Consider the following 21,432-nt stretch of genomic DNA (forward strand, 5'->3'; position numbering starts at 1 on the left):
TCATCCATGATAATGGGACATGAGGTGTGCCCCAGCTTATTGCCTGGAGAGAAGTTCCAGACTGTGGCACAGGGAGCAGTAACAACATGGAGGCCAGAGGGCTTCCTGAAGTGAGGATGTGGAGTGAGAGTCTGGATGATGAAGGTGGTTGGAGTTTGAAGGTCAAAACCTAGAGAGGAGAGAGGGCTGCATAGGAAGAAAACCTCAAAGGATGCAGGGTGTCCTCTTGAGTAGTTTGCTGAGAAGTAATCAGCATATGCATGTGAAGAAACTATACAAAGCCAGGGAAACTATGAGAGCAAGGATCAGTGCTATCAGTGTCCAGCATTCACAAAGTACTGGAAATAGTGCCTGCTCCACAAGCCAGATGGAAAAACAGTTTGCGGGGCATTGAGTCGTCTATGCAGAAGGACCTTGCCTCAGTCCCTAGACTAAGCACTGCTCTAGTCCCACCCAACTAGTCTTAAAAGCAAACTCAAAAAGATCAAACTGTTTCCAATTAATTTAACAGTGTTACAGGACTAAGATCAAGAGTATCTTTAAGACTGCAAAAATACCCAGCTCTCAACATAAAAATAACAACATCTGATACCAATAAAAAATTCTTAGGCACACAGATGGAAGTATGACCCACAATGACAAGATAAACCAATCAGAACTGACTCAGATATTAGAATTAGCAGAGATTAAAACAGATATTATAATTGCATTTATTACTATGTGCTCATAGATTATAACGTGCTCAGAAAATTAAGTAGACACTTAGAAGATATCTTAAAGACCCAAGTCAAACTTCTATATATAAAAACTACAGTGAGATCAAGAATACAGTGGATAAAATTAGTAGCAGATTAGACATTGCTGAAAAAAATATTAATGAACTTGAAGGTATAGCAATAAAAACATGAAAAATGAAAAACAAACATAAAAGAGAAACTTTAAAAATGAGCATCATAGAGCAGTGACAACTTCAAGTGGCTTTATGTATGTGTAATCTCCAAAGTAGAGGAGAAAGGGGTGAGATAGAAAGATTATTTGAAGAAATAAAAGATAAAATTATTCTAAATTTGATTTAAACTGCAAATTCACAGATCAAAGACAGCTGGTGGGCCTTGAGCACAAGAAACATGGGGAAAACTACACCAAGGAAAATGATAATCATATTGTTCAAAATCTGTGATAAAATCTTAAAAAGCAACAAGGGAAAAAAAAAGCTACATTACATAAAGTAGGAAAGAATAAGGATGACTGTATACTTCTTGTTGGGAACACTTAAGTGAGAAAATAGTGGAGTAACTGAAAGAAGTACTGAAAGAAATATATCTGCCAAGTTAGCATTCTATACCCAGGGAAGTTTCTTTCAAAATGAAAGCAAAATAATTATTCACACATAGTAAAGCTAAAAGATTTCATTACCAACAGACCCACACTATGACAAATATTAGGCAAAATTCTTTACGAAGAAGGAAAATGGTATCAGATGGAAATACACTGAAGGGAGTGAATGTAGGAAGGGAGTGAAGGACACAAGAAATGGAAACTGTATATATAAATATATGTTTTTTCTCATTATTTAAATACCTTTAAACTATAACGGACTGTTTAAACAAAAATAAAAACAATGCAGTGAAGGATTTAAAACACATGTAAAAAAAAAAATGTATAATGGTAAAGGTACCAGAATGGAGGAATATACTATTATACTAAACTATTACATACTATTATACTATGATAAGTATGTTTTTATACTATGTGTGAAGAGTTATGGAATCACTTGTAGGAAGACTATAATAAATTAAAGATGTAAGCAAGCACTAAATATCAAAACAGAGTTGCAGCAAATAAACTGACAAAGGAGGTAAAATGGAACCACAAAAACTTCCAATTAATTCAAAAGAAGACACAAAAAGAGAGAAAAAGAAATAAAGATGCATGGGTAAAATGGCAAACATGTAGTAAAGTGTAGGTTTAAACCTGATCATGTAAATAAATGTAAATGGTCTAAACAACTTTAAATAGAATGCAGAGATTGTCAAGTATTCTTTAAAAAACAAAACAAAAACAAAACCTAACCATATGCTGTTAACAGAAAACATATTTTAATACTTAAATACATAAACACAAATAAGTAAAACAATAAAAAGTAAAAGGATCAAGAAAAACAGTTGACTTTCATTATTCACAGTAGCTATACTTTATACATTTTCCATGGACACTCTATTAGTGAATCCTGAACCATTGCTCCTAAGTGAAATGCATGTATGTGTGTATATCTCACAAAGATTATAATCTTAAATATTTTTTAAAAGTCATTCTGGTAGATTCTATTTATTTTACAAAAGAGAAAATCAGGTTCAGAGGCGAACTGCCTGAGGCCACCCCACTAACAGGTGATAAGCAGGATTCAAACATGTCCAGTTAGTCCCAGGGCCAGAGCTTCTTGCACTGCACTGCCCTGCTCCCTCCCATCTCTGTCCCTGGGCAGAGCCTCATCCTGTTGCACTTCAGCAGGGAAAATGTGACTCAAAATTTTTGCTAGTATATGCATGTCTGCAAATGACTACAAAAGCACCACAGGTACTGATTTGGGGGTTACAAATCAATTTTAGCTGGTAGATGAATTTGCACATATAGCATCTATGAATAATGAGATCTATGTACCATGCTAATACTACTAAAAATAAGTCTGAAATGGTTATATTAATATCATGGTAGAATTTATAACAAAGAATATTATTACTAAAATAAAAGGCAATTTCATAATGATAAAGGGGTCAGTTCATTAAGAGGACTAAGTGCTTATGTCCAAATAACAGAACTTCAGAATGTATAAGCAATTACTGATAAATATGCAAGGAGAAATAGACAAATCTGCAATTATAGTCAGAGATTTCAATACTTCCCTTGATAATTGACAGAACAAGTAGACAATATTGGTAAGAATACAGAACACTATAGCAAGCTATAACCAACTTGACTTAATTGACATTTATGGAGTACTACACTAACAACAGCCAAACACACATTCTTTTCAAGTGCACACAGAATATTTACCAAGATGTACCACATTCTGGGCCATAATATTTAAATCTCTAAATTTAAAAGAATTCAGGTTTCATAATACATTCCCTGACCAAAATACAGATGAATTAGAAATTAATAACACAAAGATATCCCCAAATATTTGAAACTAAATGGCACACTTAAAAGTAACCCATGGATGAAAGAAGAAATCAAAAGCGATATTGGAAAACATTTTGAAATGAATGAAAATGAAAATACAGCATATCAAAATTTGTGGAATGCCACTAAAGCAGTACTTAAGAGAAAATTTGTAGCACTAAACACCTATGTTAGGAAAAAAAAATATCTCAAATCAATCTCCTCAGTTTTACTTTAAGAAACTAGAATAAAAAGAGCAAAGAAACCGTAAAAGAACCAGAAATAATCAGTGTGGAAATAAATGAAATAGAAAATGGAAAAACAGTTGAGAAAGTCAATGAAACAAAATTTGGTTCATTGAAAAGATCAGTAATAAAACTGGTAAACATCTAGCCAGAGGGATAAAGAATAAAGAGAGGATACACAGATTATCAATACCAGGAATAATAGAAGTCACATCACTTCAGATTTTACGGAATAATAAGGGCTTATAAAAAATTATGCCAATAAACTCAACAAATTAGACAAAATGGATAAATTTCTTAAAAAACATAAATTAACAAACTTAAAAAAGTAAATAACCTTAATGGGCCTGTATTTATTAAAGAAATTGAGTTAGTTAAAAACTTACCACAAAGAAATCTCCAGGCCTTAGTAGCTTCATTGTTAAGTTATGTCTAATGGTTAAGGGAAAAAATACAACAATTCTATGGAAACTTCCAGAAAATTGAAAAGAAGGGAGAATATTTCCTAACTTTTTCTATAAGGCCAACTTTACCCTCATACCCAAATCAGACAAAGACATTAAAAGAAAATAAAACTACAGACCAATATCACTCATAAATATAGATGTAAAAACACTAAATAAAATTTAAGCAATCAAATAGATAATGTATCAGGACCAAGTAGAGTTTCTCCTAGGAATTCAAGTTTTTATTAACATTTAATGATCAATATAATTTACTGTATTAACAAACTAAAGAATAAAAATAACATGGTCAGTTTAATAGATGTGGGTTTTTTTTTTTAAATCTAATGCTCATTCCTGATTAAAAACTGTCAGAAAATGAGAAAATAGAACTGAGCTTTTTGACCTGATAAAGGGCATCCATGAAAACCATAGCTAACCTCAGACTTAATGGTGAGAGACTAAAAACTTTCCCTCTGAGATCAAGATTAAACAAGGATATCCACTCTTGTCATTTCTATTCAATATTGTACTGTATGTTCTAGTCAGAGCAGTTAGTCAAGACAAAACTATAAAAAGCATGTAGATCAGAAAGAAGGGAGAAAATTATGTCTATTTGCTGATAACATGATCTTGTATATAGAAAACCCTGGGGAACCCACACTCACACAAAAAGCTTTCTTTAGAGCTAATAAATTAGTTCAGCAAGGTTCCAGGAAAAAAGATTAATATACAAAAATCAATTTTATTTTTACATAGTACCAGTGAATAATTGCAAATTGATGTTTTAAAAAATGACAGCAATTTTAATAACATGAAAAATATAAATTAGTTAGGGATACATCTGATAAGAGAAGAGGACGTCCTGTCTGCTGAAAACTACCAAATATTGCTGAAAGAAATTGAATAAGACTGAAATAAGCAGAGAAATATACTTCATTTATGAGTGAGAGGACTTAATTTGTCAAAGTAATTATTCTCCAAAAATTTGACCTATAGATTCAATGGAATACTAATCATGATCTCACTCAGCTTTTTTGTAGAAATTGGTAATCTGTTTCTCAAATTCACACAGGCATACAAAGGACCTAGAATAGCCAAAACAACCTTGAAAAGAACAACAAAGTTGGAAGGCCACACTGATTTCAAGACATATTATAAAACGATAGTAACCAAGTTAGTGTGATACTGGTATAAAAGTAAGCCACTAGATCATTGGATACTTTTTTCTGAAAACAGAAAAGTGTCCATTAAATTTGCTGCCAGGTGGAGTCATAATTGATCTTGTTCAGATAATATTTGATGGAATGAAGGTAAGAAACCATATTTTAGTAGACTGAGAAGTGAATGAAGGACTCCTGGATAGTATAGGAGAGTGAGTTCATGTGGAAATCCCCTATTCTCTCTGTTTTAAACACAGAAATGGGTTTTTTAATTTTTTACAAATGAACTTTATGGATCTAAACAAAATGGAACACACAATATTAAGTGGGATTGAAGCATTGGCTAACTGGAATGAAAAGCAGGCAGTGTTGGCTAACTTTCAACTCCTGCAGGAGAAAATAGACAGGAAGTCCCTGGTGAGTGAGTATCAGGGGATCAGAGCTAGGTGCAATTGTTTGAACAGCTACAGTCTCTTCTTCGAGAATGGTTACTACTGAGCTACTCTCTGGGGTATGGGAGAGAATAGAGAGTGCTACTTGGGCATGGAGCTGAGTTTGGCTCTGGCCTGAAGACAAGATCTGCACCATTCCTACAGGACCAGAGTTCAAACCATCCTGTTACAGCTGGTTCTGAGGGGGAGGTCCCAGAGTACCATTCAGAAGCTTCAGACTGAGGAAAAAATAGCAATAAGACTGTCATACACAAGACGAGTGTGCATACTGAAGTCTCAAAGCACAGGGGGAACACTAACGCATAAAAGATAGCCAATAAACTGAAGAAATGGGAGAGAAATGAGAAAGAAATCTGAAAAAGTCTTTGATATCAGTATATTTAAGATCCTCTAAAAGGAAAAATAAAGAATAACATCTAACCATCCCCCCCCAAAAAAAAAAAAAAAAAACAAAGAAAAAACAGGGTGTATGAAGGGGAAAAATTAGATGGATAGCTATGAATCTGAAACTGATGAATATGAAAAAAAAACTTGAAATTTTGGAAAGGGAAAAAATATATTTTAAATACAAAATCCTTATAGGTGACATAATTTCTAGACTGGACACAGTCAAAGATGGATAGTAGTGACACTAGAACACAGAGCAGAGACGAAAACTTCCATTACAGCAAATACAAATCACACAAAGAAATGAGTAAAAAGTAATAAAGAACAAGTGTAGACACAGCCAAAGATGGAATTAGTGACACTGGAAGGCATACATGGGAATTTATCCAGAACACAAAGCAGAGATGAAAACTGCCATGAGAGCAAATACAGATCATGCAAAGAAATGAGTGAAAAGTAAGAACCAAAGCAGACACTATTCAAGGACACTAGATATAAAGAAAAACAGGAAAAGGAGGTACTGGCTAGTAGAAGGACTATTTTTGAAATTAGAGCTGTAACTTACTTATTAAATTACAGGAGGAAAGTTAATAAATTTAATACAAGCAAGAAGGGGATGAGCCAGGAGAAAGGATTGAGATGAGCATGAAGGGGTAGACCTGTTGGGACCATATATCCTTGAGATTAGAAGGCGAGGTGGGTATAGATGTGGATGAGTTGAGAGAGAGGCTGGCCTGAAGTTTGGGGAGTTGCCAGTGTTCTATTTCATCCATGAAGTTGGAAGTGATAAACTTGAGAATAAGAAATGGACAATGTTGATGGTAAGATAGGTCATTTATTCATTCAACTACTCTTTTTAAATCACCTACAGGATGACATAGCAGTGAACTGAGTGAGGCCCAATGGTATTTAGGCACTCCAGAACTGCTGGAGCCTGCCAGAGCTTTAAAGAGGAGAGGCAAAGACTAACAGAGACTGTGCAATAATAGCATTTTCTCAAGCTGCTTGCCTCTGTTGTACAGGTTGCTTTGACATTGCTAACTAGTAGGATGACTAGAGAGATAGCAGTCTAGGTCAGTCTGAGGTTGGGTGACACAGGGTGGGTAAAATTGAGGTTAAATCCCACTGATCATGAATGAAACCCTACTTTCTTCTACGAGCCAGTGTGATGAGTCATGCTCCTCTTTCTCATGGAGTTTTTTTTTTTTTCTTCTCCAGTGGTTCAATTCTGTGAAATCTGTAGAGATGTTTTAGCTGAGGTTCTCTTTTCTCAAAAACTTGTTCATTCATTTAAGAAATTTATCAAGCATCTACTGCATTCTGGGCACCAATCCAGCTGTTTGGAAAATATCAGTAAATGTCCCACCCTCGTGAAGCTTACCTTGTAGTGGGGGGAGACAGGTAATGGGCAGTGAACACATAATGAAGAGTGCATCATACAAACTGTTAAGAGCAGATAGTGCCATGGGAGGAAAGGGAAATTAAAGCAGGGGAAGTGGGTCTGGGATCACAGAGTGGCAGCCTGCACTTTTTGGTGGGTTGGCAAGGACAGGTTTCCATGAGAAGGTGGTGTCTGAGGTGATCAGAAGCAGCCCGAAGCAACCAAGGGGCCATGTGGCTCTCTGGGGGAGAAGAGAGTGGTATGTACAGCAGTCTCTGAGGTGACAGAGAGCCTGTGTTGGGGGGAGCAGCCAGGAGGCTAGAGTGGCTGAGAAGAGGAACAAGGGAGAGAACTGGGAAGGGTGTCAAAGAGATTGCCTGGCAGACAGGCTTAGAACTTTCTGGAACACCCTGTCCTCTTACATTGGGTTTGGCAGGGCAATGTGGCAGGCATGTGGAAGCAAGCCAGAGGTGGAGGGGAGTTGTGTGGGACTTGGTAGAAGAATCTAGAGCAGCCCCTGCAGTCTTTCGGGCCCAAGTGATTGTTCTTTCCTTGCCAAGCCACCACTTCTCATTCCAAGGCCAGGGGGCTGGGGTGAAGGAGAGTTCAGACAGCTGGGGAGAGGCAGACAAATGGCCCCAGGAGCACTGTCCAAGTCACGGGTTACCTCGGGCTGATTAAGTGACCCCAGTGGCTTCATTGATCTGCATAGTTACCTAACTTGGTCTTTTGAAATGTGGGGCCATGTTGAATGAGGATTTAAACCCACCCCAAACCCTGAATACTTTTAAAACCATAAATCAGTCTTTATATATTTTTACCTCCTAGAAACAGAGGACACAGTGAGAGTCCCTGAGTCCTGAAGAACCCGGGATCACATAATCAGATCTCACCCACTTTTCCCACGCAGTGCTGTCAGAAGGAAGAGGCCTGGCTTGCATGTGGAGGGCTGTCATTTGTCGAGCTGAGTTACTTCATATGCCGGGGAAGTGCTGTTAGGATTTATGAGTAGATTATCTATTCAAGGCATATTTGGGCACTGAGAATATTGTTTTATCACATGTGTTTTTTCATGTTGCTAAAGCCATGAATGCCATGAATTCTGATGGTAGAAAATAAGGACAGTGTGATGTGTAATTGTTCTCTGGGCGACAGTGCAAAAATGACTGAATCTGACTTGCATGATGTTGCATGGGACCCATGGTGAGAAGTGGTGTTGGCTGCTACAACCTGTGTCTCCCTTTGGATCACCAGCCCAGCCCACAAGTCACCATTCATCTGGTGTGGCTCATTCTGTCCTCCTGTAGGTTTCTTCTGTAATTAGTAAGGAGACAGTTCTTCAAAATCACTAGCACAGGCTACAGCAAGATTAATTTTAATTTGGTGTTGTGTTTAGAAGGAACTTTATGTTTTCAAATGACAAAGTTTTACAAATGTTATGCCTTTAGACCCCTAACATCCTTAGGAGGCATTTTTGCTGGCAGTAGGGGACAGATTTGTCATTGTGTGGTTCCTCATGTGTGAATCTATAAACTGTTACTTCCATGTGTAGGCAAGGCAACAAGCTCAGGCAGATTGCAGGGGGCAGAGTGATGGTTCTCCCCAAGGCTGCAGCTGCCTTTATGATGTGCCTGTCACCAGCTAAAGCTGCCTCACACACTTGGCTGTAGCTCAGCCAAGTCAAGTACCAAGTGTGCACAAAAGACTGGGTTATAGTTCTGGGGTGGAGATGAATCAGAATTGTGCTCTTGGCAATGATCACCTTACATGCAGTAGTGTCTAAGAGTTCTGGGGCATCTTGGGGCTTCTTCAGGATTCTGTCATGCTTTACTTTCACGAACATTTTAACAAGGGCATTTTAAAAAAAACCTTCTGGGGCGCCTGGGTGGCTCAGTCGGTTAAACGTCCGACTTCAGCTCAGGTCACGATCTCGCGGTCCGTGAGTTCGAGCCCCGCGTCGGGCTCTGGGCTGATGGCTCAGAGCCTGGAGCTTGCTTCCGATTCTGTGTCTCCCTCTCTCTCTGCCCCTCCCCCGTTCATGCTGTGTCTCTCTCTGTCTCAAAAATAAATAAACGTTAAAAAAAATTTTTAAAAATAAAAAAACCTTCTGAGTGTATTAGTTCATCGCAGCAGAGAAAACCATGTAGATGGCTTTATAGGAGACTGGGAACATGCCCATGCTTGTGGCAACCTTGGAAAAGATGTTCTCACTCCTCCTGCAGGCAGGCTGTTTTGTGCTATGGCAGGGCTTTGGGAAGATGGGATGTGTTTTCCCCATTGCTCAGCCTTAGTCTCTCTACCCGTGGAGTGTGGCCAGGTCTGGAGAGACCACAGAGAGAGGTGGTGAGCCCTGGGAAGACGAGCCCAAGGAAAGAGTCTGCTGCGATTGCATTGCAGTTGCAAACTAACCTTCCAACCCCACTCTCTTTCCAACCCCGTGCTCCAGCTGCCCACTCCTCAGCCCAGGCTCAGGACCGACCAACGGCCACCGTGTCGCCCCTGCGCACCCAGAACTCCCCGTCCCGCCTGCCCACCGCCAGCCTCAGGCCCCACTCCGTGATGTCCCCACAGCACATCCACCAGCCCCAGGTGCAGACGGTCATCGGGGCCCAGTGCCCCCGGCCGGCCATCCCGCTTACGTCTGCAGCGTCAGCCGTCACACCTCCCAATGTCAATGCCGCCAACCTCAACGGGGAGGCTGGAGGGGGGCCTGTCAGTGGCCTGTCGACATCCAGCCCCACCAACACAGGATGCAGACCAGATGAGAAAAAAAATGAGAAGGTAAGTGGCCCATCATGGGCAAGCCCTGGCCATGGCCCAGCTGGTTATTGTAGCTCTTTGGCACCAGACACCAATGACATTTTGTAAAATGAAGGCTTGAATTAGGGCACCAGGTTCCTGCCCTCAGATGCATCAGGCCTATGACAGAGATGGAGGTCATACCAGCAGAGCAGCTGTCCTTGGAGTGGAATTCAGGCTGTCCTCAGGTTCTGGTAGGACTGATGCAGGCCCAACTATAGAAAAGATATCACTTCCTCAAGATGCCTTTGCTCTATCTGTTGGAAAATCACTGTAATATATTCATTTTGTTAGAACAAGATATTTATTGCCAAGTACCAGGTTATTATTATATTAAATATACAAATCTACTTATGTGCACTGTGAACAGCACCCCCTCCCTTCAACGTATCATTCCTATGCAATCCACAGCCTGTTCAACCACATGGGACAGACTTGTTTTCTACGGAGAAACAAGAGAGGGATGCTGGTCTCATAGTTGGTGTAGACAGCATTTTCAGCTATTTTAAAAAAAATTTTTAATGTTTATTTATTTTTGGGGGGCGGGCGGGGGGAGGGCAGGAGGGAGAAGCAGAGAGAGAGGGAGACAGAATGAAAATCAGTCTCCAGGCTCTGAGCTGTCAGCACAGAGTCTGATGCAGGACTTGTACCCATGGGCCAAAGTCAGACACCCAATCAACTGAGCCACCCAGGTGCCCCTCAGCTATTCTTTTAACTGTGAAGAATATTGAGTTTATTTCACAAAAGAAATCCAAGTCCAATGAGCTTGCTGTTGCTACCCAGCTAGACACTGGATTAACCAAGATTAGAATCCAGATTTCAAATCAGTGCTGCCTGACGAAACTATAAATCAAGTCACATACCTAATTTAAAATCTTCTAGTGGCCAATAAAATTGAAAGGCAAAATTCATTTTAATGGTATGATCTATTAAAGCCAATATCCAAAAATATTATCATTTCAACATGTAATTTATACTAAAAGATTTTTGATGAGGTATTTGCCATTTTTCACATTCAGTTTTTGAAATCCAGTGAGACATCTCCAGTGCTTATGGGCCACTGCACTGCCCATTGCTGTATTAGACAGTTCAGACCCACACCTTCAGCTGGGAACTATTCTCTTCATTGGCCTTGCTGTATGAATGATTTATTCTCATTCCCTCTTGGCTTCACCACATTGTGTAGTTCTTTTAAAACCTTTCTATATAAAACTAGTCTTTTGACTAGAGTGTGCTTGCCAGGGTTTTGGTGAGCCCCACAACACTAGATGGTATATTCAAGGCAAGGACAGCCTTTCCTGTCCTTTGGGGACAGTACCAAAACCAGTGTTGACTGTCCAGTCCACATGCCCAGGGTGCCCCAAAGGCATGCCCACCAACTCACCTGCCATGCTTGGCAGGAGCCCGGATACCTCTCAGATATGTGCACACCAGACTCCTCGGGGCCACCAGATCAGTGCTCAGGCCTCCTTACTGCCTGTCTCATCAGGTCCGGGGGAATGTTATTCTCACACTCAGAAGTGTGGAAGAGGTCTCAGTAACAGCCACTGCTGCTGTGCTCTCAGCCAGCAAAGCTCAAGTCCCCTTGAGATCAACAGGGTTCCCAGGCACGAAGAGAAATGGTTGTTCTGTGTTTTGCGTCCATGTCTGCTTGCAAATCCCTTAGGTCTTGGCCTGCTCCCTTCCACCTTGAAGCCTGGTTAGGAGAGGTAGCTGGGTCTCATCAGGAGGCAGAAGTAGGTGTACAAGCCCACCCTCTTACTTGAACACTCTCCCTGGAAGACTCTATCCTCCAGGCCTTAAACAGGGGATGGACTTGGAAAGGGAAGGACAATAATAGTTCTGTAAACATTTCTGGTTCTTTGACAAAAAATTCTGTCTGGTTTGCAACACAAAGGGCTTCAGTCTGACTCATGACAGTAGAGCCAAACTAGTAGGAATCTACACTGAGAGAGATACTGTTTGCCGTCTTGACCTCCTAAGCATGTTGTTAAGGAAAACCAGTGCTCGACCTACTCTCCACATTCCCAGCCTGTTAGACATTTATCAGGTATTTTATCTTCACTCAAGGTTTACTCTCTACTAACAATTCTTCTCCATCAGCAAACAAGAGTGAGTCCAGGAGACACCCAGAGGGAACCTCTTGATGAAGGGCACCTTTGAAGGAAGCCCCACTCCCAGAAGAAATGCAGCAGATATGTCCACTTAGCTCTGGCAGTAGAAATGCACTGGCCTACACCAGCCTGTATCCAGCTAGGCTCAGGGCTGGGCACAGACGACTCACAGCATGGGGGTGCTGTTCATGCTGTGCTCCCAAGTAGGAAGTGAAATGGACTTTGTGGGCTTAAGTGAGCATATGTTCGTAGGTACAGCAGCAATTGTCAGCATCAAACCCTGGTAGAGAAATACTATATATTGTTCTTCCACATGTCATGTGTGATTTTCATTTCTCACCTCTCAAACAAAGCAAAAAAAACCAAAAAACCAAAAAAACAAAAAAAACACTGGTCTGAAAAAAAATCCCTTCTGTATTCCCAGTTGAATTTCTCCTATTTTATAGTAAAGAGCAAAACATCCACAGTTGTGGTTTCTAGTGGAAGAGCCAAGACAGTGGCTGTTCACCTGAACCTGTCTGGTGTGCTCCAAGCTGGTCAAGTGTGCTGGGGCTAGGGCCTGGCACCCTTGTGCTGCCCCCCGTCCCCCGCCAGGGCCACAACTGAGCAGATGTCACCAACTTTGAAAACACAACACTTGGCCTCAGGTCTGTTTCTGGGGTAACCCCATCACAGACGTGCATATGTCTAATTATGGTGAAAGGATTTTTTAAGAGTAATTTGCAGTATTCTCCAGGTTGTTTCTGTTAGTGAATTTTCCTTTGAAAAAGATGGAGCTCCCAGCCCTGCTTTCCACAGAGACCACAGCACCTACATGTTTTCACAGTGCTGAGTTGTTCTGGAATTCGATCCAGGCCCTTCCAAGCATGTGCACAAGAGAGAACACCATGGCTTATGGGGCTCCTGGTGCCTGAGATAGGGGCAGGGTGATTCTCTCCTAGGAACATGGGAGATTTATTCCCAGGTGTCCCCACATGTAGGGTACAAAGAGGCCCCGAACCTGGCTCGTGTGTGCTGACTGCTGTGCAGAGATCCCTGGGCAGCTGGCCCTTTGCTAGTTCCACCCTCTGGGATTGGGCTTCTCAGCCCTGCTGCAGGCAGGCCTTGCACATCAGCCCTGCTTGGCCTGCTGTTGAGTTGAGGCCTCCAGAGAGACTCAAGTGCTGCCAGGGTGGGGACTCTTTCTATAGACTGGATCCTGAGCCAGAGTTCCTCTCTGGGCCCAGGGCTTTTGTCACAGTGTACATCCTCCAGCCTCTTTCTCAGAGCCTCTTCCTGACCATCTTCCTGGTATTATGGCTTCCTACAGGAGCTGTCCTGTGGCTGGGCTGCCAGATAACAGCAGCTCCATCCTCCTGGAGAGCTTCCCACTTCCTCCAGTGGTGCCAAGTCCAGCAGTGTGCCCTTATGCCACAGCCCTAGAGCCCACAGTGCTAAAGACTGGAGTGCTCCCTGACACTCGCGTCAAAGGGTAGACAGAGGACAGGCCTGAGATGAGGGAGTTCTGATCTAAGGATTCATTCAGAGCTCTGGACAGCACTAGGGACTCTTCCAAGCACCTTGGGCCATTTGGTCTGACCAAGGATCTGTTCTGCCATGGGACAGATCTACCAGGGATGGCCCTGCATGAAGAGTGTCCCCCCTCCAAGAAGACCTGAGAAGGATGTATACTGTTAAATCACAGGGTACCCCAAGATGGATGGATTCCTTCCTAGTCTCCCAGGATGGAAACAGTAGAGGCAGCCAGGCCATGGGGGAAACCTTAGGACACAGAGAAGACCCCAAGACATGAGAAAGACCCTAGCATATGGAAGTCATAAAGGTTACGATCATCTGGGGAGTGTCATTGGAGGTCTTCCCATCCAAAGACCTGGGTCTAGTATTTCTGAAGAAGGGACTGGATACAACTTGAGGAGTCATCTTTTGGTGCCCACAGATCACAGAGTGGAAAGAAAATCTTGGGAGAATTTTAAGAATGATGTGTAATATTTCAGTTAACCCCTTTTCATTTAAAAAAAAATCCCTTTTTGTGCTTGAAACAACCATCAAATATCACCTATCATGTCCATCCGTGACTGTTTTCTATTTCTGAGGCCTCATGAACACTTGGCACCAGATGATATGGATCAGTTATCCCTACGGGTTGACTCCGGGGGAAAGTCATCTATCTGGAGGCATAGAGGCCACAGTCAGTGACTAGCAGCAATGATGTGCTGAGGAAGGAAGTGGAAGATTGTGGCCCTCCTGAAGCCATGAAGCTTTCCCTGGCCACCTGGCTAGAAGTCACTCACTCACCCCTCTCTCTTCAGTGTATTCACCCCTCTCTCTTCGGTGTATTATAAGGAAGATTTGTGTGGCCCAGCCAGAGTGCTGGGTCCTGAGGGTCTATAGCAAAGGAAGATTCCACCCCAGCCTGAAGGAACACTGAGTCTAGTACCAAGATGCAGACTGGGAAACAGACAACTGCAATAGAGTATGATAGGTCTGGGGACAGGGAAGCTTCCTGGAGGAGTTCTGCCTGACAGGTAGAAGGACTTTCTAATCTGAGGGATGTGGTCCAAGGGTGAGGAGCCCAGGAGCAGGTGGGAGATAGCAAGACAGCTCTGGAAGGGCCTTGAGATCAGTTAGGCACTGCTCAGCATATTGAGGAGTCTGGTATTAGGCAAGAAGATAGGGTTTAAGGTTTAATCAAAGGAGGTTAGCTGTGTTCCTTCCCTTCTCTGAGTTGTGAGCCCCTCAGCCTTTTTCTTCCTACTCAGGTAACTGAATCCCACTTTGTGACAGCCCCTCTAACTGGTGCCATATGTCCATTTAATACTATCCTTGGTGTCAGCGTACCCTTGTGATCACTGGCTACGGCAGTATCTTTCAAACCACATGTTCAAAAGTGACCCACTCATGAATCACCAAACCAATTTAGTGGATTTGGATGAACATTTTTTTATATCAAATAGAATGCACAGAATGAAATAGAATAGCCTAGATCAGCATGCATAGCACACAGTAGGAATCAGTATATTTGGGGGAAAATGGTTGTTGTGTGCTGAGTCCTGACATTTCCAAAAAGTCTCAGAGCCCTGATCAACAGACCCTGAAGAGTACCTTCCTTCTAGAAAGCATCTGGTGATATTTGTAGACTAAAGGGATATTTGTAAACTAAAAGGAATTGGGAAAACTGTTTCCAATGAGTTTTCATTCCCATGACTATAAGAAATTCTTTACTTTATAGGTCAGAAGAAAGTTAACTTTCTGCATATGGATGAAATAGCTTCAGTTCCACACAGTAATAGAATATTAGAACCAGAAAGAGACTCTGAAGATCTTTTCATTAAACTCCTCTTTTTTGATTATGCTGCTGAGGCTCAGGGATGTTGAGAGGCTCACCAGGTGTTACGTGGCATCAGTAGTGCAGCCAGTCCAAGGACTCTGGTTTCCCGACCCCTGTGTCAGTTCTGCCAGGCTCTGTTGTGCTGACTTGTGGTGGTCTCTCCAGTCTCATGAGGCCGAGGCCTTGGGTGGTTTGGGTTTGTCCAGGAGTCCCACAGTGAGAGGACAGGGGTAGATATGGGAGGAGGCTGTAGGGTCTGCCCAGGAGAGGGGAGTGTGAGGCTCTGCCTTGTTTTCCACACTGGACTCAACTGCAGCCAGAGCCCATGTGACAGTGAACCACTTGGTCAAATCCACATGGATGGCATGACCTTTCTAATTAAGGCTTTGAGGAGCTGGTCTGAAAGGAACAGCAAACCTGACAGGATGACCGATAACAGCAGCAGCTAGGCCTGGCCAGTAGCAGAGCCAGTATGGGAAGTGTGTTGCAGATGAACTTTGAACTTGTTCTTTATTATCTATATCCCACTCATTTAAAAGCATATATATATATATATATATATATATATATATATATGCTGATAATAAGACATACATTACATAGGGTTACAATTATATTTTCAATGAAAACCCAGGAATATGAAATATAAAGGAAATCTTGAGGGCGAAGCTCTTTAGAACAACCAGGCAGTTTTTTCTAAATTGAAGAATCACTGGTTTATGAATCACTTTCTCTCCATTAGGCTCACTGCAGTAAGCAAGCCTTTACTTGTACTGTTTCTAAAATGCAGACTGGAAGGGGGGCTGCTGTAATCTCCATAACCAACATATCAGTTGCTGCCAGTGTGTTTTCAATTTTGAGATAGGCAGAGGCTCTCCTGCTGTCACACACTAGCTGCATGGGCCCCAGCAACCAAGCCAGTAGTGAGGAGGTGTCCTGCTGCGTCAGTTGACACTTATCAGAGGTGGGGGTAGGGGGCTGACCTCACCAGATCTGAATTGCGCCGTAGGCCTGGTTCTCCCACTGATAGGGAAAGAGTAGCACCTGGCTTGCTTACAGGTCAGGCCCCAATATGCAGAGACCCTCAGAGCAGTGCTGTGTCTCAGGTGTGGCCACAGGGGAAGAGGGTGACTCATGAAGCATGGCTGGGCCCACAGACCCATGTGGCACATCATCATGGGCTTTGGGGACCTTGGCTGCCTCAAAAATGAGTCACTGATGAGTCTGGTGGTCAGTTGGTCGGCTCTGGGCTATGGAAACCCACTTCCTTCTAGGGACTCTCATGCTGGGCAGCTCTGATCACCCTTGCACTGGCATTGGCACTCTGGCTGGGCAGGGAGTCCCTTTCTGACTGCTGTGGGCAACTAGAGCCCCAACAACTTCAGACCTTCTCCTCTTTTCCCTGGGGTTTGTCTGCCTTCTGTGGGATGAGGAAAGCTGGCATGTAGCTTATGAGTAATCTTTAGGCTGAAAATGAACACATCCTGAAAGCATGAACCCCAGCTGTCAAAACACTCTGAAGTTTTACAAGAAACTTATTTTTGGAAGAGGGCATGCTGCTAGAGTGTCACTTCCCTGATGACAAGGGCAGAACTTCTTCCTCATGCCCATCAGGGCACAGACCCCCAGGTGGGACAGGACAGTGGCCTCACCCTGGTCTTGGAGAGCTCAGAGGAAGCCTGAGGCCTTCTTGGGGGTTGGCTGTCTCCCAGGAAGGCACCACAGGGCCAGGCCATTCCCCCAACTTTCCCATAGAAACCCCCAGCTTTTGTTCTGAGGTGAGACTCAATCCAGTGCACTTCCAGGTATCTTCTTAGTGGGGCACTGGGGACCCTTGCAGGGCACAGATGTGGACATGGAAGTCCAGGTAGCCAGGTGGCCTGCACAAGGCCATGCAGCTCATCATCAGTGGGAATAAAGCCAGCCCCTTGGTGTTCAGGAGAGGGCCACTTCCTCTCCTCTGCCTCTATTGGACAGCTTCTCCTATTGGGACCCCAGGGTATGTGGGCATGAAAGAATGCACAGACTGATTAATGAGCACAGAGGGTGTGCCTGGGGCACAGCTGTCAAGTGTGAATCAGGACCCTTCTATGTATCAATCATGTGACCTTGAGCAAGTTCCCTCACCTTTCTGTGCCTCCATTTCCTCATCTGTAAAATGAGGATGATAGCACCTACCACCCTGACTTTTGGGGAGGAGTAAATTAGTTAATCTCACAAATGCTCAGCCTAGTATTTAGAATAAAAATATTGGAAATCATTAGTAAGAATTTGATATAATTGAAGGTCAGATTCCTTAAGAATTATGAGATAGATATAGATGTAAAACTTGTATCCCTGACGCTTCTAATAAAAGATGAAAAGGGCATTTGATTTTGCAGTTTTAGAAAAAAAGACACTTAACATTGCCAAATGGAGAGATGTAAGCTGCTCCAAAATGAACCTCAATTGATTGGTGTAATCTATTAGTAAAATGGTAATTATTCATCTCCTCAGCCACTGGAGATTCCATTTTCTGGTTTATTTTTCCTGTGACCACTGAGAAACATAGATATAAAGGGTTTTCTTAGGTGTCAATTTTGTACCTGACATTTAGCCTAAACAATGTCAACTGCAAAGCATGAAACCAAAATTCGTTTTTAAAATTGTAATAAACTAGCAATGGAAAAGAATTTGTGATTACCAGTAATAGCCATGGGGGTTCTGTCATTCTCCCCAGAGGGCAAAGTTCACCATAACTCATTAAGATTGTTGGGGGATTTTACACTCTAGTGGCACATGATGTAACCCTCCCGGACAACAAAGAGATGACTGTGGCAGCAAGGTCAGTGATGTAGATTGTAGGCGTGCAAGTGGCCGAGAGCCATGGAACGCACTTGATTCCCATAGCAAGTTTATATTCTACCATACAAAATTCTACCATTATTATTGCCTCCCTTTTCATGACATATCTTCATATTGCTCATAAAGACAAGGTGTTTTTTTCATAGTCTTCCCTGCCTAGGGAAAAACTCAGCTGATGGAATCAGTTAAAAAGTAAAACATATACACACACCCCATAAACCACACCAGAAGGTAGTGCTTGCAGAGTAGACGCAATAGGATGCCCTTCCCAGAAGGCAGACAGTGTCAGCTTGATGGGGCATCTCTAATATTCTAGAGAACTTGTGAGTGCTTTTCCATCTTGTCACATAACTGAGAGCAATGATGAGAAAGAACAGAGTGCTGGTGTCATCATTTTGTTTGCTGTGATTTTATTTTGTTTTGTTGGTGCTCCCACACAGACAGTGGTGGTAGAGGCGAGGGAATTGTGCCATCACTTCCAGATAAGACAACTTTATACCATTTTTTCCCTCTGGGGTAAAGTCACTCTTGGGGCAGACTTGATTTTTGTTTACCTGGTGTTTTATGTGCTTATTTCCAGGCCATATCTTAATAAATTACAAGACACATCTGCATATAGCATGAGAATGAAGTTCATTAATCTTTTTAGAAGATTCACGGTCTTTCTGTCCATCTCAAGCAGACCTAATGGGTCAACTTAATGAAAACGTTACTGCTTTCTGATCTCTTTGTAATGCCAGCAGTAATGGCTAGATTACTGGCTTGCATCAACTGCCTTTGGACTCTTAGTTCTCTCCTTCACTTTGTGTCACCCTAGACAAATCACTTAGACTTCAGTTTGCTTAATATTAAGATAGGAATAATATCTTCTGCTATTAAAATATTAATTATTGGTTTGTATCAGTCAGAATTCCCTAGAGGAATAGAACCAATATGAAATATAGCTATAAATATTTGTTTTAGTAATTGGCTCACATGTTGAATGTGGAGGCTGGCAAGCCCACCTGTGGGGAATGCCACAGGCTGAAAACTCAGGCAAGAGTTGATGCTGTAGTCTTGAGGCATACATTTTTCTTCCCTAGGAAGCCTCAGATTACTCTTAAGGCCTTCAGCAGATTACAAGAGGCCCACCCATATATCCAGGCACTTAGTCTAATTAATCTCTTTTACTTAAAGTCAACTGGTGATCACATCTACAACGTATTTTCACAGCAATGTATGGACTAGTGCTTGACTAAACCATTGGGCAATGTAGCCAACCAAGTTGACACTTAGAACTAACCATTACAATTCACCCTCTCTCAACTTGGCACTTGTAGCCATCTCTGTAAACCATACTTAGTATCCAAATAAATACAACAGTGAAGTTATGCTTCTGCCTACTATGATACATCTATCCTGTATACAACTGAAAATGCACTAGCCCTTACACCAGAGGAGGATGTAAAGTCCTTAGGCAATGTTCACTTTTCTCCTTGATATCCTGTAACTTAAATACTGTGATATAAAGTTAAAAATATTTGAATACTATAATATGAAGTCAGTACAACTTATCTTATATGATAAGGGTATAAGAGAGGGAAGAAAAAGATTATACACACACACACACAAACATATTCAAAACAAAACAAAGAGAAAATTCTCATGACTATTACAGTCATTGTTTCTGTAACTGGTCATATCTGGTATTTATAACTACCTTCTTCCATGATGCACCCCATATTCCCTTTGCCTTCAGCAAGCACCTCAGTAAGTTGTCATTCCTTATCTGTAGGGTGACCCAAATATTCATTCCTGAAGGGTCTGGGCCCTTAGCAGTACTGACTGAACTGGGTTGTTGTAGCTTTCCATTGACCATAGTCACAGGACATTGTAATACTAAGAGACACACCTCTATTGTGCAGTACAGCCCAGTTTTCCCTAAACTAAACCCTACATCTGACTGAAATAGTTACAGTAAGGATCAGTCACTGAAGCCAGTAAAATAACTACTTTCTTTGCCTGTTTATTCAGTCATGAGGAGTCCAAAATGGTCAAATGGGAGTCTTAACTTCCAGTTCAATAGGATTGTTGTTGTGCCTCGTGATGGAAGCACTCCTACCTTAGAATCTAAGACCTCTAGGCCCACACAGCATAGAGTCATGGGGGCACAAATAGAAACTTTTGCTAGTGGGCCTCCAGGTGTAACAGCGTATGGTGCCATTCCTATTTCCACCCTCCTGATTCCCAGCTATAGGAGAAACAGCACCATCAATTGGGTGCTGACTTGGAGCACATACAGCCTCCTGGAGAACCTTGCCCCCAAACCTGCAAGGTATTGCCACCCAGCTGGTATTGTAACTGGATCTTCAGAAGGCCATTCTGTGAAGCCAACTTCTTTAAGATAGGAACAAAGTAAGACCAGTGAATTCCATGAGTCTGGACCTGTTGCCACACTTCCTTTGTTGTGAAGTGAGTTCCTTGATCAGAAGCAATTGCTGTGTGGAATATGACAATGATGGATAAGCCATTCTGAAATCCACAGATAGTAGTTTGGGCAGAATTGCATGCAGGGAAGCCAAGTCCATATTCAGAATAAGTGTTTCAGTAGGAACAAAATGCTGCCCATCTCATGATGGAAGGAGACCAGTATCGTAACCCTGTAACCAGTATCGTAACCAGGTAGCTGGCTGTTCACTCCAGAGAATGGTTCCATATCAGGAGCTCAGTGCTGATCTCTACTGCTGGCAGAATGGGCATTTTCAGTGCCTATAACCAAGTTGTCCCTGATGAGTGGAAGTCCACAATACTGGACCCATACATGACCTCCACCCTATAACAATAGTCACTTGACAGGGCTGGATAGGGAAAGAGGATGACTGGTATCCAGAGAATGGGTCATTAAAAGCCTCCTCTGCTGAGGTCAGCCTTTGGTGAACATTCACACAGGACACACATTCTTTTCACATTTTTTGCCCATTCATAGAGCTCTATCCATTTACCACTTTCCCAGATCCCCTTGTCACCAATTTTCTAATCATGTTTCTTCTAAGTCATCACCATCCAGCCAAACCATTAACTATAGCCTATGAATGAGTACACAGTAACACCTCTAGCTACCTCTCCTTCCAAGCA

At 42.2% G+C, this 21,432-nt stretch overlaps 1 protein-coding gene across 1 annotated transcript in view; it reads left to right on the top strand.

The window, feature by feature from the left end:
* The window catches only part of SH3RF3 (SH3 domain containing ring finger 3), a 373,186-nt gene that overhangs the window by 301,612 nt on the left and 50,142 nt on the right, over positions 1 to 21,432 (top strand). Inside the window, exon 8 of the mRNA XM_078444321.2 lies at positions 9,680 to 10,014. Within this exon, the coding sequence (XP_078300447.2) occupies positions 9,680 to 10,014 (335 nt within the window). The remainder of the gene's footprint in view (positions 1 to 9,679; positions 10,015 to 21,432) is intronic.

This window comes from Panthera onca, chromosome A3, assembly GCF_046562875.1.
Source record: "Panthera onca isolate mPanOnc1 chromosome A3, mPanOnc1 haplotype 2, whole genome shotgun sequence".
Classification (NCBI taxonomy): Eukaryota; Metazoa; Chordata; class Mammalia; order Carnivora; family Felidae; genus Panthera; species Panthera onca.